The sequence below is a fragment of the Drosophila ananassae genome, chromosome 3R, assembly GCF_017639315.1.
Source record: "Drosophila ananassae strain 14024-0371.13 chromosome 3R, ASM1763931v2, whole genome shotgun sequence".
In the NCBI taxonomy this organism is placed as follows: domain Eukaryota; kingdom Metazoa; phylum Arthropoda; class Insecta; order Diptera; family Drosophilidae; genus Drosophila; species Drosophila ananassae.
Genome location: NC_057930.1, coordinates 17,154,397 through 17,181,833, shown reverse-complemented (window position 1 = coordinate 17,181,833; position 27,437 = coordinate 17,154,397). Strand labels below are relative to the sequence as shown.

At 43.4% G+C, this 27,437-nt stretch overlaps 1 protein-coding gene across 2 annotated transcripts in view; it reads right to left on the bottom strand.

Moving 5' to 3' along the window:
• Nucleotides 1-26,728, bottom strand: part of LOC6497110 (laminin subunit alpha-1) — a 66,142-nt gene extending 39,414 nt beyond the window's left edge. Inside the window, exons 1-4 of one of the 2 annotated variants that reach the window (XM_032455168.2) lie at nucleotides 25,549-26,728; nucleotides 12,454-12,800; nucleotides 1,749-3,634; nucleotides 586-1,397 (exon numbers count right to left, since the gene is read on the bottom strand). In XM_032455168.2, the coding sequence (XP_032311059.1) occupies nucleotides 586-1,397; nucleotides 1,749-3,634; nucleotides 12,454-12,800; nucleotides 25,549-25,981 (3,478 nt within the window). In that variant the 5' untranslated portion in view covers nucleotides 25,982-26,728. The remainder of the gene's footprint in view (nucleotides 1-585; nucleotides 1,398-1,748; nucleotides 3,635-12,453; nucleotides 12,801-25,548) is intronic. The other variant, XM_001962698.4, reaches the window with a different exon arrangement.
• Nucleotides 26,729-27,437: the final 709 nt, after the last annotated feature.

Sequence of the window (27,437 nt, the reverse complement as noted above, 5' to 3'; positions counted from 1 at the left end):
GTGTTGAGGAAAAAATTAGATAGAAACCCGACTTCAAGGAGAACTGGCCAACAAAGAGTATCCCATTACAATGGTGTGTGGTATGTAATGCACTTTGAATGATGGATGAGTTGAATTTGAAGCAGTAATGGCCCCAGGTAAAATAATAATTTTGACGCCTAATGTTGGAAGCTAAAAGATACTTGTAATTGACCAGCAATTTATGATAAAACCTATTGCATAAAGTTCTCCCCAGTAAGTTAATAATTGTGCCTTTCTTCTGCCAGCTACCAGCTAGGAATGGGCTTAGTTTAATAGTTTTATTTCCCTGATGATTAATACAAATGAAGATCCATTTTTATTATCCACAAGGCAGGCAGCATCCCACCCAGAATTTGACTGATTTGTGCATTAAGCTCTTCAAATTGAGGCCAATGGAGAGCACCAGAAACGCTTCACTTAGCGGCACAAAGTAGAACACCGATTTAATTATGTTTTCCGAGTTATTGATGGACTTCCCATCTGTTTCTCTTAGATGCACTCTGAACTCGTTTCGAGGAATTTCTTTGTTCTTATAGATGCAGTGTGAGGTACATATGCACTTACCCTCGCATGCCACCGTGGCAGGGTCCACGGGGGAGTCTTCTGATCCCGAAACCAATTCCCAATCATCGTCGTCGTCGTCGCTGATTTGCCTTAAGGCAGCCATATCTTCCAGACGATCGGCACTGGCATTCATTCCGAAATAGCCGTCCTGGCACTCGTGGCACTTGGCCCCCATTACGCCAACCTTGCACTTGCACTGTCCTGTCCGAGGATCACACCTGTCCAGGACGGCCGAGCCCAGGGGATCGCAGTTGCAGGCTGGGCATCGCAGTTCAACCAGGGCGAATCCTACGTCGCACTCATCGCACTTCTGACCCGCGTATCGCGGCCGGCACAAGCACTGACCATCGGTGCTGTCGCAGAGCCCACTCTCGGATCCTTCGGAGTGGCAGCTGCACGGATCACAACCCACAGCTGGATCGCCCCAGTAGCCCATCTTGCACCGCTCGCAGTGCCAGCCCTCGGTGTTGCCGCGGCAGGTGATGCACTCGCCGGTGGTCACGTTGCAAGGCCCGCCCGCACAGTCGCACCTCTGGCAGCTGCTCCCCACCTGGAGTGGGTCACCGAAGTAGCCATCGTCGCACACCTGGCAGTGATCGCCCGTATAGCCCTCCGGGCACTGGGTGCAGATGTACTCCGCGTGCTCGATCAGCTCAAACTGGGGATTCAGATCACGGTAGTTGTAGCTCTTCAGCTGGCAGCTCGGCGAGAAGTTGTTGGACTCCTCCGCCAAGGGGCAGGCGCACCTCTTGCAGTCCTGGGGAGTTCCTTGCAAAGGATTTCCGTAGTAGCCAAGCTGACAACGTTCACAGCTGAAAAGGCGAAAATTTTACAATGGAGTTACATATAAAACAAAACTTTTTGATTTAAAAATTAAAATTAAAGTTAATATTAAAATGTTTTAATGAAAGTTCTAAAAAGAAATTAAAGTGTCCAGCTATTCAGACTCCAACCTTTGGACAATGACGAAAATTTTATAACAGGTCGGTGGATATGGTTTGTGTACTAGACAAGCGTGGTGAGTTAGCTTTGTTATGAACCTAGGTGGCTGGTTTTTGTCTTTGGACGGATTGTATGTAAACTGTGTATTGTGGCTTAGTATACCTGGGATTCTATGTTTAATTAATTAATTAGTTAAATAATTATGTTCAATTTTAGCTTACCGATCTCCGAAGGTATTGTGCATACAGTCACCGCAGTTTCCGCTCTGCAGGTCGCACGAGTTTGAGTGACCGTTGCAGGGGCAGGGGATGCACTTGCTCAGAAGCTGGTGGTCCGAGGAGTTCTCGTAGATCCGCTTATAGCCGAAGGCGCAACCCTCGCAGGACAGTCCGGTGTAACCGGCAGGGCAGACGCACTGCTCCACGTGGCTGCTGGAAGACTGGCCTCCCAGCTCCACCCCTCCGGAATAGATGATGGCTTGGTCCAGCGAGATTTCCACCTGGTCGGTGTGGAAAGCAGCTCTAATCAGAACAGCCTCAAGGGAGACTAGGACGGAGAGGAACTGCGAACGGGTCACCGGTCCGCCGTGGTAGTCACCTCCCTCGGTGCGGCGGAGTCGGGTCTTTATGTCCTTGATCGAGGGCGGGACATGGTACCAGCCCTCCTCAGTGAGTGTCACATTCAGGGCCGTGTGTAGACCAGCAAAGGATTCATCGGCATAGGCAATCTTCAGACCATTTCGGCCACACAGGATCACATTGGGACCAGTGGTGGGCTTGCCCGAGGTGTCGCCTCTCATCACTCCCCAGGACAGGGCCAACTGAAGCCTGGCCCCGTAGCTGGTCAGTCGGTTGCCCAGATAGCCCACCGGCGCCTGCCAGTAGATGGCCTCCACATCATCCAGTTCACTGACGTAGATCAGGCGTTTCTGTTCCGCATCCACGGCTACTGAGATCGGATTTAGTCGCTGTATGTCCGTGAGCTTCCAATCATTAAGGGTCTCGAAGGCCAGGGCCTGGAGCCTGGCACTGTGGCAGGTCTGGGAGACGCCAGAGCACCAGCAGCTGGTGCATCCCACGGGATTGTCTTTGGAAAGGTCAAAATAGCCTGGTGCACATTCCGAGCACGTTCTGCCCTCCACGTTCAGTTTGCACTGGCAGTCACCGGAGCAGGACCCATCCGACGGTAGAGTGCCCCGTTCGTCGCACTCGCAACGCTTGCAATTGTCGCCATAGAAGCCCGGAGCACACTCTTCGCAATTCCGGCCCTGGAAACCCTCATGGCAGAGGCAGTTTCCCCCCACCGGTTGGCAGCTGCCCGTAGAACGAGCCGGATTGCAGGAGCACGGCTGGCATGGCTCCGAGGGATGGGCCCCCAACTCTCTGAAGAATCCTGCTTCACAAAACTCGCACTCATTGCCGGCCGTGTGATTGGAGCAGTCCTGGCAAATTCCTTTATCCAGGAACGGGTCGTAGGTGCAGCTCTCGGCATGACCGTAGCACTGGCAGATCTCGCACTCCTCCCCCATGCGATGGGGACGATCCTGGAACAGGGGACAGCACTCGTGGCACTGTTCGCCGCAGGCATTGTGTTGACAGAGGCACTGGAGCCGCTGCGACTCCTGGGTGCGATTCGCGTGTCCGTTGCAGTCCAACCGGGCACTCACCCTCAACTGCTTCAAAGAGTAGAAGCTGCGCTTCTCCAGAGACGCGGCATCCAGGAGCCAGTCCACACTGTTGTCCAAGTTGGCCGTGGAGTGCATGCCCTGCAGACGGATCCTCATGTAGCGAGCCGTGATAAACTGCATTAGCTCTGGGGTCTGATCCTTGGCTCCAGGACGATTCTTCAGTAGCGACACGTGCAGCTCCCCGTTTTCTAGGGGCAGGGGCTTGGAGAACTGAGTGGAGCAGATTACCTCCGTATCGTTCTGGAACACGTACTTGCCGTTCTGCCCTGGGAGATTCCAGCGCCTCTGGCAGTCTGCATCATTAAGGCCAAAGTATTGCCATGGCTGGAAGTTAATTCCGTCCAGGGACTTTTCTAGAATCCAGGAGGCGGGACGAGGAGAGTTGGCGGACTTGAGCATCACAAAGAAGATTTGAAAGGTCTGGAATGAAGCAGAAAAGATAAGGCTTTTATCAGACAAGAGTTCTATAAACGAAAGTGAATCTATAAGATACGATTATGTTTTCTTAGCCTTAACTATAACTTCTATGCAGAAGCATATACTTTTTCCAACTAATTGTAGAATGAAATCATTGCAATTTATTACTTTTGTGTAGCTTATCTAATGAAATATGAAGTTTCCCACCAAACACTGAAATGCCTTCGGTTTCACGGCTCTGTAGCCTCTGGACAAATGAGCCATAAATTAACTACGCACCCAAATGTCGGTGTTTCTGTCACCGCTGATGTTTCTATTCGGCTGTAAGCATATATCTCTACATCGGTGACTACCAACAAACTGCATCTGTATCTCAGCTTAGCTGCGGAGTGCTGGAAAAATCTTTTAACCCAACATTGCCATCGCCGCGTCATAAATTTCCCAAACTGTCAACCAACCGCAGACCCTCGAAAATTTGCCGCCCAACTGAAGCTGAAGCTCTTTTCAACGTGGCCGGCAGCAATAACTGACAAACGATATTTCGGAAAATTTTCAAAAAGCTAACAAAAAAATGGAAAAAATAAAATGCCAAAAACGTCGCGTGTTCGAGACGCTGAAAATGTTGCGCCTATCGAAGATCAGTGACCAAAAAAGCCACACAAATCCAAGCGGGCCAAAACGGAAAAAAATCAATAAAAGGCATGCAATTGAATCTTGCGACGGGCGACTTGTGTCGAAGGTGTGTCCAGGTGTATAATTGATTACGACGCATTGGCTTATTCCAGCCACATGGCGCCAACTTGCTAGATGTTTTTTCGTTATATTTTTTTTTTCCACCCAGTCATCATCGTAAGCCCAGCCACCAAATGCCAATCCGTATCTGCGACTCGGAAAAGATAGTCGAGACGAGAGCAACTCCACAACAACTCTATCAAATTTCAAAGCCACTTGTTTACCCGCAACTCACTAAGTAGCTAATGGCATCGCCAACATCGTCTCCTCCGCCCAGACACCCATTCTCCTCGCTCCGATAAAACGCAAATGGCCAAGAAGTCATCCACTGCCGGCGAGAGCTGGACGAGTGGGAAGGCAGTGCGCGCATGCGTGCGTTCTCCATATTGGGTGCCGCCTGTATTCGATTACAGCAACAACAGCGCCTGTCAAGCCGATAAGATTAGGGGACTGAACAAGTGAAAGAGGCCGGCATACAATATCAGCATTCGCAAATACAAATCCGAATGTAAATGGATTTAAGTGAGGACTTGCTATGGTGACTAATTGCAGAAGTAGGTAGGGGATCTACCAACCTATGGCACCATTGTTTCAATTCTACACTGAACTTGGGAGTCTTTCAGAAGAAATTTTGATAACTTTTGAAAGGGTCTAAAGATTATATATACCCTTTCTGATATACCCCGTTGATACACAATTTTTAAAGGGGATCCAATGAAAAATAAAAAATAAATATTGTTTTCAGATTTTGATGCAGAATGATGGAGAATCGATATACAAATCGTTTAAGGTATTCCGCTCAAGAATCGGGCGGAAATTGGCCAAGATATAGGCTTCGCCGTGGGCCAAAGTGTCCTTCCATGCACTTTTCCGATTTTGGAAGGGGAGCACCCAGAAATTTTAACAAAAAATCGAAAAAATATTTCGTTCTCAGATTTTGATGCAGAATGGTGGAGAATCGATATACAAATCGTTTAAGGAATTCCGCTCAAGAATCGGGTGGAAATTGGCCAAGATATAGCCATCGCCGTGGGCCAAAGTGTCCATCCATGCAATTTTCCGATTTTGGAAGGGGAGCACCCAGAAATTTTAACAAAAAATCGAAAAAATATTTCGTTCTCAGATTTTGATGCAGAATGATGGGGAATCGATATACAAATCGTTTAAGGTATTCCGCTCAAGAATCGGGTGGAAATTGGCCAAGATATAGGCTTCGCCGTGGGCCAAAGTGTCCTTCCATGCACTTTTCCGATTTTGGAAGGGGAGCACCCAGAAATTTTAACAAAAAATCGAAAAAATATTTCGTTCTCAGATTTTGATGCAGAATGATGGGGAATCGATATACAAATCGTTTAAGGTATTCCGCTCAAGAATCGGGTGGAAATTGGCCAAGATATAGCCATCGCCGTGGGCCAAAGTGTCCTTCCATGCACTTTTCCAATTTTGGAAGGGGAGCACCCAGAAATTTTAACAAAAAATCGAAAAAATATTTCGTTCTCAGATTTTGATGCAGAATGATGGGGAATCGATATACAAATCGTTTAAGGTATTCCGCTAAAGAATCGGGCGGAAATTGGCCAAGATATAGGCTTCGCCGTGGGCCAAAGTGTCCTTCCATGCACTTTTCCGATTTTGGATGGGGATCACCCAGAAATTTTAACAAAAAATCCAAAAAATATTTCGTTTCTAGATTTTGATGCAGAATGATGGAGAAATGATATACAAATCGTTTAAGGTATTCCGCTCAAGAATCGGGTGGAAATTGGCCAAGATATAGCCATCGGGGTGGGCCAAAATGTCCTTCTACGCACTTTTCCGATTTTGGATGGGGATCACCCAGAAACTTTAACAAAAAATCGAAAAAATTTTTCGTTTCTAGATTTTGATGCAAAATGATAGGGAATCGATATACAAATCGTTTAAGGTATTCCGCTCAAGAATCGGGTGGAAATTGGCCAAGATATAGCCATCGGGGTGGGCCAAAATGTCCTTCTACGCACTTTTCCGATTTTGGATGGGGATCACCCAGAAACTTTAACAAAAAATCGAAAAAATTTTTCGTTTCTAGATTTTGATGCAAAATGATAGGGAATCGATATACAAATCGTTTAAGGTATTCCGCTCAAGAATCGGGTGGAAATTGGCCAAGATATAGCCATCGCCGTGGGCCAAAGTGTCCTTCCATGCACTTTTCCAATTTTGGAAGGGGAGCACCCAGAAATTTTAACAAAAAATCGAAAAAATATTTCGTTCTCAGATTTTGATGCAGAATGATGGGGAATCGATATACAAATCGTTTAAGGTATTCCGCTAAAGAATCGGGCGGAAATTGGCCAAGATATAGGCTTCGCCGTGGGCCAAAGTGTCCTTCCATGCACTTTTCCGATTTTGGAAGGGGAGCACCCAGAAATTTTAACAAAAAATCGAAAAAATATTTCGTTCTCAGATTTTGATGCAGAATGATGGGGAATCGATATACAAATCGTTTAAGGTATTCCGCTCAAGAATCGGGTGGAAATTGGCCAAGATATAGCCATCGCCGTGGGCCAAAGTGTCCTTCCATGCACTTTTCCAATTTTGGAAGGGGAGCACCCAGAAATTTTAACAAAAAATCGAAAAAATATTTCGTTCTCAGATTTTGATGCAGAATGATGGGGAATCGATATACAAATCGTTTAAGGTATTCCGCTAAAGAATCGGGCGGAAATTGGCCAAGATATAGGCTTCGCCGTGGGCCAAAGTGTCCTTCCATGCACTTTTCCGATTTTGGAAGGGGAGCACCCAGAAATTTTAACAAAAAATCGAAAAAATATTTCGTTCTCAGATTTTGATTCAGAATGATGAAGAATCGATATACAAATCGTTTAAGGTATTCCGCTCAAGAATCGGGCGGAAATTGGCCAAGATATAGCCTTCGCCGTGGGCCAAAGTGTCCTTCCATGCACTTTTCCGATTTTGGAAGGCTAGCACCCAGAAATTTTAACAAAAAATCGAAAAAATATTTCGTTCTCAGATTTTGATGCAGAATGATGGGGAATCGATATACAAATCGTTTAAGATATCCCGCTCAAGAATCGGGTAGAAATTGGCCTTCGCCGTGGGCCAAAGTGTCCTTCTATGCACTTTTCCGATTTTGGAAGGGGAGCACCCAGAAATTTGAACAAAAAATCGAAAAAATATTTTGTTCGCAGATTTTGATTCAGAATGATGAAGAATCGATATACAAATCGTTTCAGGTATTCCGCTTAAGAATCGGGTGGAAATTGGCCAAGATATAGCCATCGCGGCTTTTGTCTTTATAGAATTTTTGTTATATTTTAGAGATATTATGGTAATATAAACTTTTTGGGAAGAGGCATTCTTCACTGCATTGCACACATCTGACCAAAATTGTAATACCCTATGCAAGGGTATAATAGTCTTTATCACAGCACTTCCGCTTACAGTTCAGTGAGCCACTGAACCTGACACATTCGAAGAGCTGCAGATAATTTATCCATAGTGAATTATGTTGTCCCCATCAAAGTGTCCAGATTGAAATCAGTTGAAGAGCCAGTCTAGCTTCTGGACTGTTTTTCTGTTGGGTGATGCGTAAAAAACAAGTTCCAAATAAAGGAAGCAAAGTCTTGGTGGACTCCTTCCCTGTGGAGATGTGAAAATCGTTGTAGATCGCAATCGGAGAATGTGCAGGTGAAGGCCTCAAGGGTAACACATTGACGTTTTTATCAGTTTTGACCAATTGACGGCAACAACAGCAAACTTGTTTACATCGTACATCAGTTGAGAATTACGCTTTTGTATAAATATTTGATCTGTAGATTCGCCTCCATACTGTAGAGGTACCGAAACCTGTTACCAGATTCTAGTCAACTGATACGGCCAAGAGACCGTACAGAACTATCTAAATATTCGGAAGAGACAAGTTAATTGGTAATGAGACGGCACCCAGTCAAAACAGAAACTTTGGCTAAAATGGAGTGGTTAGAGAGAACATATTGCATGCCGTAAATTACGTGAATTAACATTTATGGCAATCAAATATTTATCGCCCAATAAGAGACTCCGTCAGGCATAACCCACAGGAAACTTTCTCCGCACCGGCCCACAAAAACTAACACGGACACTCTGTTAATTGCCGAAAATTCAGAGCCAGGGGGACCTCAGACCTCATGGCATCGTAAAATTTTCTCAAAAATAAACAAGCGAAAAATTGAAGTAGACAGACTGAAGCCCCCAAAAATAAAAGACAATTTAGGACTCTGCTTTTAGTTTTATTTGGAGCTGCCTAGACAGCATATTATCTCGGCATATTTTTTGGCATATTATACGGTTTTCTGGCCCATTTGAAGAAACCAAAACTGATGTACGTTTTTTTGTTCATTTTTGAGTTGGCACGCTTTTAGATAACATGGTGAATGAACCCACATGGCAGACATGTTTCCCATATACATATATTTGCACATTTTCTTACTTTCCTGCATCTCTCTCCTCAGTGGGGCCTTCCGACGTGTCGGTGGCTCACACTGAAGTAATCGAAAAGTTTCGGTGTCTGCTGTGAGCTGCTATCTCGGAAAATTGGTGCATTAATGCAGCTCAAGAATGGCTAAAGTTTTGAATAACTTGTTGGACTTGAGGCAAAAAATGGTATTTTTATCTAAGCTAAACAGCTACGGTGTGAGGCAAAATAAATGCCAAGTCAAATGCAAGCTCTTAAAGGTAAAGGAATGTGGTTTGGAATAACTCAAAATCATATCTTTAAGTTTCCAAAATTCCAGTAACGGGGTTACAAATGTACATATATTAAGGATCACTGTGATAATATATTTAAATCGTAAACTTGTCCACTCCCGAATTCACAGCATCTTTGGCCATTAAAACCAAAAACCACTTCCTGGTAAACGACATGAAAACAATCCAAGCGAGGTTTCAATCACGTTAAAGTCCCAACCCAAAAACCAGAGGCTTTCGGGAAAGGAAGTCCATGCAAATGCAACAATCTGCTGCAGCAGCACAAACAACAGGGAACACATTCTTTAAAAGGCAAATTCGGAGAAAAAAAAACCGAAATTGCAACCAAAACAAATAAATAAATTGACCATTAAAATAATTGCTGTGCCTAAAATGCGTCTCGTACGTGGCTTGTAACACGCTTTGCTTGTTGTTGTTGCTGATGTGGCATTTGTTTTTGTTACCAGATAGTATTTGTTGTTGTTGTAGCCGTACTCTGCGGTGCTGGAAATGTTGCAACAACTTGTCAAACATTTGAATTACAGTTGCGAAACCAATACAGCGATGCCAAATGACCGGCCCCTCGGATTTTATTTTTTGCCAAATTTGGCTAAACTTAATGAAGCAATTAAATGTCTGTACAAAAAAGTTATGGAAAAGCAAACATAAAACATTTCAAATTGGATATAGTCGTATTTCTATGACTAGTCACTAGTCTGATGTTTGCCGGCAAAAAATATCAAAGAAATACGAATTTGAAGTTTTCAGCTGGAGCTTTCAAAGTTTTTAGTCCGGTTCTAGTTTGATAATTTGATTTCTATATATATTTGAACCTTTAAACTAATACTTTCTAAGAAATTTGTGATCCATTTAAACATTTTTACCTTGAAACCCCAGGTGCAAGTCTTGAACTATTTGTTTAAAATTATTTTCAAAATAAACAAGTATGGAGAAGCCTTGGAACACTTTCCCAGATGCTTTCCTTTTTAAACAAATATTTTTTTTCCTAACTCCTTGCACAGTTGGGAGCCACTGGCTGTGTTCTTTGGAGAATTCTTGCTAGACTTTCAATTAGTCACGCGCGCCTCAAAGCCATTGAAGCATAAATCTAGACATTGTTGTACCAACAGACAGCCTGACAGACTGCTTACTGGCGAACTGACAGACTGGATGGCTGACTGGCTGCCTGACTGACTGACTGACTGACTGGCGGACTGACAAAAAGACATATAGGGGGCCAGATTATATAGTTCTGACCGGTCTGAGCCAAACGACTGCCGGCCGGAGTCTGTCGCCTTTCCCCGGTGACAAGAAATATTTTAAGCTGTCAAATCGTTGACACACGCCTGTCGTTTCTAAATCTTGCTATATGTTGTTGCTGTAAATCACTCGATTAGTCTAATTGTTAAAATCCACTACTCAGAGCAGCCATGGAAGTCTTGAAGTCGCCCATGAATCGGAGCACAGACACACCATCGTCAATGTCAAGTTTTCGTCAAAGGTCATAAATTGTGCTCCGTTTTGGTTGGGTTGGGAATTGGGAAAGAACACAGAGGGATATGTTTTTCAAATGTGTTTCTAAATAGTGGTGACACATGTTCAAGTTATTTCCGCAAGCAAATCACACAAAACACTTAATTGGGGGAATAACTTGGGGGATAACTAATTGGTGATTAGCTGAGGGAGGAAATTAAGCTATTCTTGTGGGGGATGGACCATCCATATTACCAAATAATGATGTAAAAATATTTAGGAGACATCTCAGAGTTTTAAGTTTGGAGGGGAACATTTGCCAAACAAAATCAGCATTGATGAAAATTCAAAAGAAAATTCCTGACAAGCTGTGAATGAATATTTATTGCCACTCAAGCAAATCAACGCAATGGGAGCGTGAAAATTCTGACACATGCTCCTCTTATTCGGCTCCAGTCGCTCGCCTGAAAAAATATCATGGGAAAATCAGCAATAAATTTTGCTGTCGATGTCTGACCAAAAATGCACTCCAACATGCGACAATTGCACTTTAAATTGGCATTAAGGAAAAATGCTCAGAAAACCTCAGCCATAAGCCATAAAAGGGTTGACGTTTTTGACTTTGGCTCTCAACCAACTAGAAATAGGCACTGTCCGGATTAATTAAGTGAAGAGACCAATTTAAATATTTTTGATGCTGTCGTCAAAGACCCCTTTTCAATGGAGAGGGGCAGACGTGCAGGAATTTATTAATAAACTCTGAGAGCAACGCATGGCTGTCATAAATCTTTCATACTTTAAGGCATATGCAAAAACAATGTTTTTAATTTTAAATCACTTCCAGTCTGTGGATGCTGCTCCTCTTTTCAGCTTCTCGTTTTAATTAAGTGCACACTCAATGCCTTTGCCTTGGTCCGCAGCAACTTTGTGTGTCTGTGCCGGAATAATACCCGAGTCCCGAGTGCCGGGCATATGGCAGTGAAAGAATTATATCAAAACATTGAAATATCTCTCGTAGAAGCCTTAGGCGCAAGCTGCACTTGAAATGTCAACTTTGCGTCGGATGATGCTAAACAGATGATATACATTTCTGTTCCATTTCTTCTTATTTTTCAGCACATTACTGCCTGCAGTAGGGTCGATTGGGAAAGCACGGATCAGATGAGCTGATCACCATGATCATCGCGATCATTGGGGCGATTCGTTGTGGGTGAGTGCACTTTGAAATTCCAATTAACACTATCGGCGAACGATTAGCGCCCAATCGAGTTTAAAGATCCACGGGAAGTGTGAAACAAAATATGGTAATGGAGGCCTTCAGGGAGGTCTATGCCAATTTAATTGGAGAATTTGGTTGGAAATACGGAAGCCTTAAGATTTTTAGCTATATCTGTAGAGCTTCAAGACTACCTATTTAAAAATGTTTAAAGTATGTATAATTTTTCATAGTTCTCAGTTTTCGGTTAATCAGTCATCTCTTAACCGGAAATGAAAGCTTATTTCCCAGCCAGAGAAAGTCTCTATAAGAACACGAGTGTGTAAGCCTGTATGACTTAATCAAAACTCCATCAAATCCAATTTATGTTAACCGTCCGAGCATTAGAAATTGACCAGGCATCGAACGGCAAACGGGTTTCGATTCCATTCTGGCATCGCAATGATCATATTTCAAAGTTCCAATGGGACAAGAGACAAGCCGAAGGCATGTTCATAGATGGATCATGGATCACGATGGCGATGGCGTTAAATCGCTTGTAAATGAGTGACAACTCGGCGGCTTAATTACAAACTGGATCACAGCTCGTCTGTCACAAGAGCTTAGCCGTGCCAATGGCAGACGGCTCTTAAAATTTCGATGGCACATCATCTGTGGATGTGTCCGGACTCACCTGCTTCAGGTCCAGAGTGATGGTCACGTACTCGAACTGGCGGCCACCCTGCAGCGTCGGGGATTGCCACCAGCTCTCCTCGGGTCCCGGGGAAATTAGTGACTGGATCGGACGCTGCTTGGCCCGGTCCGAGGAGTGGGCATTGCAGGTCCCGCACTGCTTAGCCCAGTTGCGGTGGGGATAGGCGTCGACCAGCTTACAGTACTCCTCGGCCCCGTTCTGGCCGCATGTGGCATTCACGGTGATCGCCGCCCGGGGTGCCACGTTGAAGAGCGGCGGATAGAGGCCACTGGAAGCTCCGGCGATGGAGTATTCATCGGCTTGCTGTCTATTGAGCAATCGAACGGCTGCAAATCAGATTAAAAACTTCAATTAGTATCAAAAGTAATTTTAGTAAAAGAAAAAAAATATTCAAAATAGCCAGAAATCTAATCAAGGCAAATCAAGATAAAAGCATAAGGAGTATTATCTATATATTTATATGAAACCTTTAGGCCATGAAACCCTATCCTCTCTAACTAAGTAACTCTATACTAAGTTATTTAATTAAATCGGAATAACTCTCAACGATAAAGTGAATGAAATATTAAAATTACATTTAAACATCATAGCTCCAAATACTCTATCTTCATACAGAATAAGAGTTAATGATGTTATTAAAATTGAATTTTACAAAAATCATGATCCTAAAACTTGAACCAAATAAACTACTTATATGGTAATAAAATCATTAAATCCCCGAACCCGAAATCAGATACTCATTGAACTTTGGATTGACCGTCTCCATTATTCAAAGTCTGACAGTTTTTCCCAGGCCAATCAATTAAATTGCTCAAACCGAACACGTTGAGAACAAGCCCTCAAGACAACATTGCCAATAAATCACCCACAGAGGCAGCTGCTCTGGATTGCTCTGAACTTTGTGCCATGAGAATTATTGATTGGCTGGCTATCTGGCTGGTTGGCTGCTTGGCTTGCATGAAAAATGCACAAGTATCTCACGGTGTGCACAGATAACCAAAACAAGGCAACTTTCGAGATAAACTTTATCGCTGACCAACAGCAGCTGGCCTCCAGTTGCAGTTGTCTGGCAGTTGGTGCACAAATGTTGACCTGGTATGCCATTTGCATGTTGGTAGCTCCAAATTGCAGAATACTGGCAGTGTTCCTGCTCCTGCTACTGCCACTGCCACTGCCCCTGCTGTTTGCTTGTGTCTACTTTTGAGCTGATTTTCTTCGTTTTTTGGCAATTGTCAACACAAAACTTTTGCCAACTGGACAGAAATGTTGACGTAATTGCAGGAAAATGGCACATAAGTTATAGGGCTGGATTACCAACAAACTTTCCGAGCGAATGAGAAAAGTTGAGGAACTTGAAAGTGAAGTTTCAATGGGTTAAATGGGCAAAGAAAAAGCAATGATCCAGCATTCCAAGCAATATCAAAATAAATCAGAATACAAGACAATTTCTTAAATATCTCACTAAAATATGACATATATTTCACTTCAACTTCCACAGCCTCGAAGGCACCTCTTAAATTAGGCTGATTAAAAATTTATAAATATTTTCATTTTTTGTGGCGCATTCAATTTGTCAAAACATTTCATCAGCAAAACTTTTCTCACTTAAGCTGTCAGCGCTGGAAAACGTGAATAAATTCGAGTGGAGCCGGAGTATCGGGCTGTAGGTTGGGGTGTCGGGAGCCAAGAGGCCCCGAATAAAAATATGTTCGGGTGTCCATGTTGCCGTGTTGAAAAGGCCACTTCCAGCCTCCAGCCTCCAGCCCGCCGCAACCGCCAACAGTTGGCTTTCAACAGTTATTTAACTTTGCCTATTTTTCGTTTCTGGCTACCGCAAATTTGTCATTTGTCAAAACATTTAAATGCCATTTGCCGGTTTCCTCCTCCTCTGAGCTGGGCCATTTTGACAGCTGTCGATAAGTTTTTCTTTCAAGCTCCTAACACTTTACGCCTGAACTTTGCCCAGGGCAGTGTTTTTTGTTTTTCTCCTTTTGTTAGAGAGACATTTGTTTCGATCGCTTTTAACAAAAATCTTTTCTACAAGTTGGTTAGTTATTTTTCAAAGATTTTAGTCGAAGTGAAAGTGAAAAGCTCACTACATTGTTTCAAATTATTGATTTGCATGTTGCCTGACATTTATGGATTACTTTGCAGCTGGTTGTTTCTAAAGACGAATAGCAACTTTGTGGTGAGTCAATCGGTTTAGTTTCTACTTGTATAGTTTTCAATAAATATGATTTATAGAAAGAGGAAATTGTGCTTTAAAAAAGGTTTATACATCCCTTTGAAATTTTATATTTTGATTACTTTCAGTGCCTTCCTTAAATAATTTCTGATTTTGATTACTTTCCCCTGCCAAGTATACAAATATTCCATTAAATTTAAGAGCTTCTTCGGGCTTCTTTCTTTGGCCACGTCCGGCATCATCAGATTCATCAACGTCATGCCCGTCATCTTCAGCGCAACTCTTTTCATTGTCGCCATTTTTGTAATTGAGCCATTCGCGAAAAAGCTTCCCAGCTCCAAAGTCCACCCGACTGGGCCGTCTGCCTGTGAAGCCTATTTATGGCCGAATTTTTGATTACTTCCCCAGACTCCCCCGGATTGTTCGAGTCATCCTCCTTTCAAAATAATGCCTGCCAAGTAAAAAAAAATCAGCTTTCGTCACGGCGACTGTCCAGCCTCCTTTTCGGGCTTCTCTTTATTAAATTTATATGCGTTTTCGGCTACCGAAAGCCATTATTATTATGCCCGCTGAATGTAATTTATTTATGCAAAGTGTTCGGGGAAAATTGATTGGACCCGAGAACCGTGCTCTGGCAGAGCATTTCAACTATCCTTGGATCACCCCAAACAGCAGCCTGTCTATCGTTAATTCTACCCCCCGATTTGCCAATTCCCATTGCAATCTTTGAAGTTGAAACGGAGGGAAAACGACTTAATAATAAGCAACGAGAGCACAGCAGCAGCAACTGGATATGGTGGCCAGCCGTCCTCTGTAATTTTTACCTCCAGCTGTCTGTTTGTATGCATAATTGGCCACAAGGAAAACAAGCGGAGCTGGGCCAAGTTGCCGGGCCAAGCCGGATAGATGGCCAAATCCCCCAGCCGGCCTGTCCAAAAATAGTGGAAATATTTCTGTACTTTATGCGCCAAGTCGATGTGAATGAAAAACTGGAGAACAGTGAAATGCTTTCAGCCTTTGGCCAGCAGATGCATCAGCTGTATTTGGACTGGATTTCAGCGAAGTATTCCCTTAATTCCAGGTCTCCCTATCTTCTAGAATCTAGATACATTTATCCAAAATCTCTCTTAATGATTTATTCTAATTAGATCCTACAAACCCCTAATTGAAACTTGAAATTGAATAAAATATTTCCACTTTACAATCGGGCAAGACTCCCCCTCTATAAATCACCCACACAGTTTGCCTCACTGTTGTGAGTCATTCAAACAACAACAAATGGCCATTGAGTGGCAGCTACCAGTCTTCGATACCAAATCAGGCATTACTTGCATAACCCAGCAGAGTCATCGACCACATTGTCCCATGATGAACATCATCATCACGATCAACGGTCGGAGCAAACCGGGGATGGATAAATATTTTTCTAAAATACAACTCGAACAGAGCACCAGACAGGCGCAACATGGATGCAAGAACTCGGACTGGAAGACACTTGAACACGTCACAGAAAAAGCCGGTAGCTGGCCACAAGGAGAAGATGTGAAACTGTGTGGTGGACAGCGAAGAGCATGTGTTCTTCTCACCATCGGTCAGCAGCTTTTGAAGCACCCACTGACGGGGGACCCAACAAGAATACATCATACATCTAGCGTCCAGCGTCCAGTCATCCATCCATCCATGCATCCAGTCGGTGATCCTACCATTCGGCCATCTATCCACTTGGTGGTTCGGTCTTGGTCTGGGAGCAATCCTAACCCGTTCGGTTCCCACTGTTTCCCGGCTTTTAGCGCTGAGCTGCACTGATGCATGACCAAACATCTTCAGTTCTGGTCAGTTTCCTTCATTTCATTTCTTTTCTTGGAAATTTGTTGACGCTGCTCAGCAACCAACTAACCAACATCCCAGACCCCTGTCCCCAGGCCACCTTTCATCGCAGTCGCCGTCGTCGTCTTGTTTGTCTGTTTGCTTGTTTGTTAGCCGTTTTGTTTATTTTCAATAAATATTTGACATTTGTCTATGCCTTTTTCCCGAACCTCCGAGGACAAGTCAAGCGTTTGGCAGCCAACACCGACCGGGTACATTAAATTTTCAAGTACCTACAACCAGTACCGCCCCAGAACGTCCCGCCCATGGGGGATCGTAAAAGTTTCTGTGTCTGCGGTTGTCACCTGGTATGGCATCCAGAGGAAATAGTTCTTACTCGGTCCATTCCGGCACTGCGGATGTTTGGTTTGGACTTGCGAAAGGTAAGAAAATTGTTTACCCAAACTATGTGTGTGAAATTCCCCATCACGTGTTGAATTTGTCGCATTCGTTTTTGATCTAATTTGTTCTATAATTAGTTGCAAAGCTATCTAATAGTTTATAACAACTTTGAGTCCATCCATAAGATCCTAAAGGTTTACCCACTCTTTGACAATTTTCTACACAACTATTTACTGATTCCTCAATTATATAAGAAGAAATTTTCATCATGAAAGGCCATCACGACTTTTTTGGATAGCATGGGGATGGGAACAATTTTCTTGAATTATTAAGAAGGTATCCCCCCTAATTAAGTATTTTTTCTCGCTGGAGTGCCAAAAGCAGGCTAGCCTTTATCTAATCGGGGATCAGAATTGTGTAAGCCCGGAGCCCAATCTCCTTCGTGTAGCGGTTCATTTAATAATTTAATAAGCGCCACGAAACCATGAACATGTCCAGTTGCCCAAGGTGGGACAACCTTCGATGCACTTGTGCCGCGATAATTATCACGATTTACGAGTCAAAAACTCTTATCGGCCACTTGCAATCATTTCACGAAAAGTGCACGAAAAGGCGTCGAAATGTCCATTCAACCATTAGCCATAAAGCATTGCGGCCATTAGACGGAAAGGGGGACAAATGGCCGGGTCGTGTTTGCCAATCACTCTAAATGCATTTTCAGCTTCGCTGGAGTCGCTTTTTGTCCCAAATAGTTAGCCAACACTGCCGTGGACGTTGCACATGCGCAAGGGTGATCGCTTTTTGGGGTTTTCTGGGCTTTTGGGGCTTTCTGGGCTCTTCTCGTATCGCACTCATTAGTTACGCCTGAGTGGGCCTTGGGTGAGCTTAGTGATATCCGATATCTGACGGGATACAGCCCAAAACCGCATGGGACACGAGTCGCCCACACTTTTTTGGTTCGGATATTTGAGCTCAGTTTCTGGGGCTCTTTTTTGCTGTTAATTTGTCATCAGCTGTCGGATTTTATTAATAACTCGGATTGTTTTTATATTTTCAGTTGCCTTGTCTGGCTAATGCACTGGTGCTGCCTTCGAGGCGAGTGTCGCATAATAAGTAATGTCATAATTAAATTTATAAACTCTGAATCATCCTCCTCAGGCAGCTTGTGTCGCCGGCATTGTCGTCTGTCTAGACAGCCTCTGACTATGTACGTCCGGGGCTGGGCCTCAAGAAAGCCAAAAGAAAAAAAGGAAAGCCAAAGGAAGTTGCAGAGGAGTTGAAAACTGTCTGGGATGGACAAAAAAGGAAATGAGATGCGATTTAGCTACGAATTATGTAAAGTTCTTGATTAATGTAAGACTGTAGCTCCAAAAGAAGTATTTTGTCTTCAAACTTCTATAAGATCTTACAAGATTTAATATTAAACTTCACTTTCAAGGACTATAATTATGCTAAAATATTATTAAGTGTCTTTCGGAATAATATTTGAAACACACCCCAGGGGTCTAAAGTGTTGCTTTTTGCAACTTATTCAATTTTTTTACAATTTAACCGGCCGTTAACTCGACATTAACTGGGTCGCCCGGTCATCTGCAGACATCGACAGCTATTAATACGAAATGGCAGCCATTAATGGCACACGCTATACGCGATCGCCAGTAAACAAATCATTTGGCCGCAGGAGAGCTGTCCCATTCGGGCCCGCGCCCGGACCCGCCCCATCCCCGACCAACTCGATGTTTTCGGACAAACTTCAATAAATCTTTGACGGTGGCCAAAACCGGGCTCTGGCTGCCAACCTTCCTGGCAATCAGAGCTGACTTGTAAACTATTTAATTAGCACACGGTCCGCGAGCGCGTTAGTTTTGGTTGTAAAAAGGCGCCGACCAAGCCGCTGGGAAGTCAGCCCACGATCGCGCTGCAGGCGCCATTTGAACCATTTGATGGCGCCGCCGTTTTAGCCACCAATATGGCCTGGGGAAGTTGGCCAATTGTCCCGACCACCGCACAGGCCGCACTGGCCCCTTCTGGAGGAGCTGGTTAATTGTTCATACATTGAAGAAATTGCATTAATTTTGCTTGTTTACGTTGCATGTCGCCTGACGCTGTTGATGATTCGTATCTGTCGTTTTGACCACAAATTTTTATCGCCTTGTCGCTGGCACCAGCCATCCAACCAGTTTGGCTTCACTTTTCCCCCAGTCGTTGCCATTTGATAAGCCTTTATCCTGTCGCGTCTGCGTCACAAAAATGTTGCCATTTGAGTGGCAATTAACGATTTTATTGAACAAGCTGTGTTGAATTATCTCCCGGCTCGAACGCCAAATGGCCAAATCGAGGGGGTAACTGTTAAGTCTTTGCTGGCTCTAAAACTAACAATTTTGGCTAAGCAAATTGCAAATCCAATATGGATACGATTTAGTAATCGTAAAAGAAGAAAATGGAAATGGTTATGAGTATATAAAGATTTTGGTATCTCAATCACGAGGGAGTATTTCATAAAACTTTACTGACTTTTAAGTCTCACAAAGACATGGAGTATTGTATTCCAAACAGACATCATTAACATTATATAATACAAATTACTTCAAAAGAGACTCTGACTTTTCAGACACATTGTTTCAAGGATGCCCCAAAAAACCGCAAAATAATTATGACATGCCGACATCAGTTGAAAGAAATTTATTGGGGAGCAAAAAAATGTATAACGAAAACGAAATTATTTAGGATAAACTTGAATGGCCATTAAAGAAATGTCAATAACTGGTTTTCGGCAACAAATAGCCTTCACTTCGCATTAATTAAGCAATTTGTCAGATGTCGTGTCGAGGCGAGTCGGTCGACTTTTCTGATCCCGATTTCGATCCCGATCCCCGTTCGATTCCTCCGATTGTGAATCGCATTCTCGAAACCACTTTGAACCCCATAGTGTCAGTTTCCCATTGATTGGGACATCTGCGTTATTTAGAACACTAATCAATGCAATGCCAAAATGTTTCAGATCTCGCGAGCTGTCAGAGTTAGCCAACTGTTGGCCAAAAAGACAAACTGCCAACGGCAGTCGACAGCCGCGGAGTTGAACCTGATCCTACGGGATCCTTACTGTCGGCATGTTGGCCACGCGTGTCTGCCGACAATTTGTTTTGTCGTTTCATTAGTTTTTCAGACTCCAACTTGATTTTGGCATTTTAATGTGTGCGGAAAACGCATTTTGCAGACAGGTATCTTTTCCATTACCTCAGTCACTTGACTGGCAAACATATTTCCAGCCCCAACTCCGAGTGGGCGTAACCGCAATTTTCCAGGGGGTATTCCCACTGCATTCGGGATGATGCCTTTGGGATATTTTCACACTCTATGCGTGACTCATGTTAGCCGGCACGTTTCGGCAGCTGTCTGTCAGATGTTTAAATATATGTACGTATGAACACCCATTATTTCCAGTGTCTGAGCAAAGTCTGGTGATGGACGAGCCACCGTTGCGCCTTCAGTCTACCACATTCAAAATAGATTGGCGAAAAGCTGTGGCTGATTGTTGGCATTTGTAAATGGGGGAAAAATGCAGACTCAGCTCCAAGAGTCAGCAGCCCGTAAAGGTCGTTAAGGTGTTCCTTTGATAAATTAATCAAGGAGATACTTTTTAAAAGTTCAATACATCTTGCTAGCTATAAAGTTCCCCACAGAGCTCACATCCCGTGCACTTTCTTCCTGTGAACTCTACAATCTCTAATTAAGTCAATTTTTCATCCGGTTTTCATCAGATAGATTACCTTCAGTAGAACCGCTAGACACACCTCAACGGAAAGCCACTAAGATGAGGAAAACAAACAACTTTTAAACATTTCTTGCGCTTCTGCGGAAGGGCGAATAACATCTTTCAACGCAAACATAAAGCATAATTAGTCCAGGGCCCTGACAGCTCACCCGATTTACACTCTATAATATTTACACAGCACTTGCGCGTGTTTTGCCCGCGGTTCCGTTCAGATAGGGATTCCGGCAAAAGAAAGCAGACACTTCCTTTCCCAGAAAAGGAGGAAATGTTTCATCTCTGCCCAAGGCGATAGGTGTGGGTGGATGGGCAGATTCGAACCTGTTGACAAGTGGGGCCATGATATTGATATATCTTCTGCGATTTAGGTTCATTTGGTTCGACGCCCGGTGACAGGCGACTGAAACAGGTAGAACCTGAAACCCGATACTACCAATTCTGGGGGTGACATCGGCGGAGTATGTGTTTAGCTTATCACTTGCATCGCAAGCCGATACTTTCGAGAGCCATGGTTCTAGAACCATGGTCTTACCCGGACTCCCTGAGCGCATTTATCAATGAAGTTCAATGACAGCTGTTGTGGCATTCGATCAACGATCGTTTATCAGTCTTGAGAATGTTGACAAACAGACCGATAAAGATGCAGTCCGTCTTGGCAGAGGTTACAAGATATATCACCCAAGCGGAACACGAAAATGTTCCATCCAACCTGTTGATCGTTTGGGGGATATTTGAGACAGGTAAGAGGTTTTATTTGGTTTATGTTTTTGATTAAACATATTTCTGATAACTAAATTAGACTTCATTATAAGGGGGATTCCTTTGAACGTTATATGCCGAGATAACCTTATTTATTTTACAAAAGCTTTGCTTATTTGTACGTTTTCGTGTTCCTAATCAGGTCCAGCTTTTTTAAATCAAGACTCAGCGACCTTAAGTCGTTTCTACCACAATTTTCTTTTAAATTGACCCACATTCTGGAGAGGAAAACAATCTGAAAACTAGAAACTATTTATTCGCTCGCCCATCTTCGCGTTCTTATCTGAAGTGTCTGCACTAACGAGCTTCGAATTTGTTATATGCCCGATGCCAGGCCCATGGAACCCGGACGGACCCCTTAGACCCCTGTTACCCCAACCACCGACGACTGCACATCAACAGCCGCTGACCCGTTAAATGTTCCGGTGGCCGACATCCATTCTTCTCCTGTTTTTGTTGCAAGACTCTTCGGCTTGTTGTTGCGGTCGCCGCCGCCTCACAGACGGCGTCAATGTCTTATCAAAACTTGGTCTATAACATTAATTTATAGCCAATGCAAACAAACACACAGGGGGACTGGACTTTCGGCCAGACCGCTGAGAGATCTCGTGCGGGAAGTCGTGGGGGATGTCGGATTCTTACATCAAAATCTCGGACCAACAATTAAGCATCAGGAGAGTAATGTTCCCATTTGTGTAAACTTGGGAACGTTTTGTTTCGCTCATGTTAATACTGGAGCTGAGAAGAATTTCCATAGATCATTTGTGGCGTCTGTTGGTCAGCGGAGTTTAGTGGTAGAGCTCCTTTTGTTTTGGTCCACGGATCTCTATTTGTTTATAGAATGCCCCACGGCCTAGGCCCTTGGGCACACGCCCCGCTCCTTTTCGATGTTTGTGTTCTTGTTTACATGCAGAGTTTCTGGGGTATTCCGTTTTGTGGTCCATAAAAATATTTTAATGGTATCCGAGTTTAGTTTAATGTTGCCGGAGTGCCCGATTACTTCAAAAAGCTCTGCCAGAGTATTTGAAAGATATATTAAGTTTCCATATCGAATTACTCTTGAAGAACAATGCTCCACGGTCTATTGTTTGCCGTTTAATAAGTTCAACAATTGTGGGTTTCCCATCGACCCCTCCCTTGTTGTGAGACTGTTTTGTCATGTGATTCTTGCTGGAGCCTGGGAAGTTAGGGACTTTTGTGGCAGTGTAGTCCTAGCTCTCGACCAGCTGTCTGATGCATCCATAATTCTGGGCATTTCCGTTAAGACAGCGCAAATTATTGCACCGGCCAGGTGTTACTCGGTCGATCTATAAAGTGCATTTAAATAAATTACGGCAACAAAGGGCCCACCTGAGACAGAGGGAGGCTGCAAGAGGTACAGGTGAGAATGAGAGATTTATAAGCGATAAACAAGTCTGTGATACAAAGGGAAATATTTCAAGATTCGGGGAACACCTTGTAACCATAGATCATGAGCGAAAGGGTAGGGAATCGGGTAAGAAATTCCTTCACCTTGGCACTCTAAAATATCATAATTTTTTCGTTTTATCACATAATTCAAATCGTAAATTCCCTGAATCCTCATCTCATAAAACTAATACATTAGTTCCACCATAAATAGGTAGATGTATCTTCTCAATAAAAAATCAAATACACTTCAGATCTTGGCCACCTTTCCAAAGGCCTCTTCAAGTTCAATACTTTTGCTTTTCACGCTTCATCTGGAGGCAGTGGAAAATTCAACCATAAACCGAAGAGTTCACTAAACTTTTACGAACTTCACATGTCAATAAAAAATTAAAAACAAATAAAACTCAATGACAACAGCAACAGCCGGCCGCTGAAGATTTTCCCACAAATCTAAGTTTCCAGAAGCACCAGCAGCCACCGAAAGGGTAAGAAACTGAAGTGCGCTTTTCAGCTCAAAGCATTGTGTAATGCAGTTAACAAGAAACAAACAAAAACAAAGCAAACCGAAACGAAACGAACCGAAATGTTAAATAAAAAATCAAGAGAGAAAAATCAATGAAGAATGCATTTCTCAAACACCTCTCGATCGACAGCGCAAAAGCCAAAAGCAAACAGCAGCTGGATTTGAGTTGGCCATGACTTATGGGCTACCAATCTGAAGAATGTATCCACAAGATACTTAATGAGCTGATAAAGTGTGCGTGTTTGCCCAAGTATCCATGGGCTTGATTAGAAAACAAGCCGACACTCTCAACGGAAATGCAAGCGTGGGTCAATCCATTCTTTACTTAAATATATCTTTCTATCCGATCGTGTATCTGTATCTGTATCTGACCTATTTTGGCATTCGGAAACTTTCATTTTCTCTAATCTAAACAAGCCAATCAATCAATTAAAGCCAACCGCCTGGGCGTTACCAATGCGCCTTAACTGGAAGTAATCGCCAATAATTTGCTCGATCGATTCGCGTTTATGTCTTCAAGGCTTAGTTGTTGAAAAGTGTTTCATTGAATCTATTTACAGTGGAATGATTTAGAATTGATTTGCAATCATTATCGCGTCAGGAAATCAAATTACTGACATACCATTTGAAAAGTTGCCCCAAGCTGAGTGTTTCTTGTCTTGAAACACTCAAAGAGATCACTAAGAAAAGCAGATTTCTCATTTATTGATTAATTTTCTGTTTCTTTTTTTCTCAAAATTAATACAAATTAATTCTTATCTTTCTGGGCTAATCATCGTCCGCATCTATTAACCAGATTCTGGCATTAAGAAACGATTATCATAGGATGGAAAATACTCCAAAACATGTCCACACGCAACTTGGAAGCTTAATTCCTAGCCTCTATGAACCAGAACTAATTTTGTTTTTGGTCAGCTCTCTTCTAAGACTAATTTTTACGACAAAAAGCTCACAGAAGACGACACAATAAGCCACTTAGGTTTTATGGCCATGGCAGCTGAAAAGATATTTTAATAAACCCTTTTTGTTGTAGTTCCTTGGCACATGTGTGTGGGTTCTGGTGGATCGCCTCTACATCAGCCTTCGCTGGAATTCGTGGCCCAGGAGAAACATATGTTCCTATTAGCGCGTGAGGCATTCCCAAATGCGATACGCATGCCTTCATCAATTATCCTCTCCAGGGACTTGCCTAACAATCGACCATTGTTGCTGCCTGCCTAGTTACGGAATCTATCCTGGCCCCGTCTCCGTCTTCGTCTCCGCCTCCATCGGCTTTGAGGACCTGAGAATCGACCACAATTACCGGAAGCCGCAACACCATACCCTGGCGCTATTGTTGTCCTCAATCTGTTCCGCACCCGCACCGAGGCCCGGGGTCATGTGTTCGGCAAACAAATGCCTAGAAGTGCTCAAACCCACACACGCTCTCGGGGACAATCGCCAAGGGTTATAGGAAAACATTCATCCGAAAAAAAAACATGTACATATATGCATATTGTTTCTCTATTCATCTCTTTTGATCGCTTTTGTTCGGGTTTGAGTGTGTTTTTAAACACAATTGTCTTATCGATTGTTTGATTGCCGGCTTTGTTTTGATTTATTTTGACGAACGAGGCAGAATATTATGTATAAGCAATTACATCAGTTCTAAGCTTAAAAATATCCTCAATTTCTGACACCCTAACCCCATGAACCTTAGCCCCTGGAACCCTCAACTCCCACATCCACAAAGAGATCTATCTGTTTCCAGTTAACCAGGCAAGAACAGGCCCACAGACTCATTTTCCTAATAGGAAAAGTTCACATAACACAAAAGCCACGCTCTTTTTCCAACTTTTCCGACTAACGACAACAAAAGTAAGGCCAGGCCGGGCCAGACCAGAGACCAGGCCGGGCCAGATCAGGGCAAGAACTGACTGCCAGAAGAACCCAGGGCGACGACAACTACAACATTGCCGGACCATAACTGGACCTCTCACGTAATAACGTATCGAGTTACAAAAAAAGCAAAACCAAAGAGCGGTGCAAAAATTAAAGAATCTCTTCCTCCTGTCACAACTTTCACATGAAAGTTCTTTCAACTTGAGCGGCCAAATATGGCTGAAACATGACCAGAGACCAGGAAACCAAAGGCGAGCAATGCGAGCAACTTCTGGTGCCTCACAATCGATCAGGGAACCATATTTAGAAGACCTGGCCATAGTTATAGACATTTACCATTGGCATTCGATTTGCTACCAGCTTCTCCGACTCCAGCTCCTCCTCCTGGTGATTTCTGCAATTTTCCGTTGCGACGTCGGTGAGGTGATTTCTTCCTGGTGACGGACTCCGCGGAGGAATTAGCCAACGGTGACTCCTCCTCGGCAATGTTACTTTCTATGAGGAGGCCACTTTTGGTTTTGTGGCGTCGCGGTGATTGGGGAGACTTCTTCTTTTTCTTTTCGCCAGCTGGGATTTGGACGCCTGTCCAGGACACGATGCTCTGATGGAACTCCAAGGAGCTGTCGTTCAGCTGGACGCTATAGTCGCTGAGCTCCTTGGCTGCTGAGACGCCTGGTTGCCGCTTTCGTTGCCTCTTAGCCTGACAGTTGATGGTCCAAAGGACGAGGAACAGGCCCAGTGGCCATATGACCAATTTTCTCATTTGCATGCTGATCGAATCGAGTGAGGAGACAGCTCTAGAAACACATGTTATACCGAACGACTTTGAACTTGGACCTCTCGTTAATTATTTAATTTTTTGCTCATCAGCTGTAGAGCTTATTTTCATTCATAATCTTCTTATATTCACTGCACAGATTGTATTTTTTGTATTATTTCTATTCAACTCATTTACGATTTCCGCTCGCTTTTTTAGACACTTGCTCTTGCCAATTTTTCACTTCTATTTTTGCTCTATTTTGCGTAGACTTTTTGTAACTTTTCTACTTTAACATTTTGCGCTATTTAATTTTATTTTTGTTTCAGACACATTTTCCCGCTCAGCGACAAGCAAACATTTTTCTTTCGCGGCTATTTTGGGTATCCTCGACGTGAAGTGTAAAAAAAGGAGCACCAGACTTTTTCGCGAACTATGTATGCTCGATCTATGCTGGCAAACTCGGAAACGGCGTACAGCTATTTCGCATTCACTTATTTATTTGCAGCAGCTTATCGCTTAATTGCGGTTTAATTTTATGACACACAAATGAATTGCACAGGGCGTGCATTACTACTCGAAGGCACTATCATCTAGAGAACACCCATCACTGCACTGCGCTCCACTCCGCAATCCCAATCCGTCGCGTCTACCGTAACCGTGCGTGTATCTCGTCCTACGCAAACGACCGTCAAACTCGAAGTGATCGCAGCCGCTTGCATTCGTATCCGTCGGATCGTCGGCTGTGGCGTGGCTGTGTGAGTGCGACGAGTATCTGTGTGCCAGTGGGTCTTGTGGATCGCATTCGGCCGCTGCTGCAGCTTGAGGAAGTGGCACTGGCCTTCCTGGAAATGTAACACCTCGAAGGGGTTATGGATATTCTAATTAGGTATTTTATTGATCTTGGATCTTGATTTTTTTAATAGATTTAATTGAAAAATATTTAAATTTATAGGCATCGAATATATAACCTATATATTATATTACAGGTTTACCTTTGACTTAAAGACATTAAAGAATAAAGTGGTTCATTGAGATATAGCCATCGCTTGGGGCAATATTGTCCTTCAATGCCTTTTTAATGATTTTAAAAGGGGATATAGCCATCGCAGTGGGCCATATTGGGCATCCTAGGATTCTTCATCATTTCGAAGGGGATCCCCCAGAAAATTGGGTGAAAAGTGTAAAAAATATTTCGTTTCTAGATTTTGATGCAGAATGATGGAGAATTGATCCACCATTCGATTGAGGTATTCCGTTCAAGAATGGGATGGAAATTGGCCAAGATACAGCCAATGCCGTGGGCCAAAGTGTCTTTCCCCATTTTGGAAGGGGACCCAGAAATTTGAACAAAATATCGAAAAAATATTTCGTTCTCAGATTTTGATGCAGAAAGGTGGAGAATCGATATAAAAATCGTTTAAGGTATTCCGCTTAAGAATCGGATGGAAATTGGCCAAGATACGGT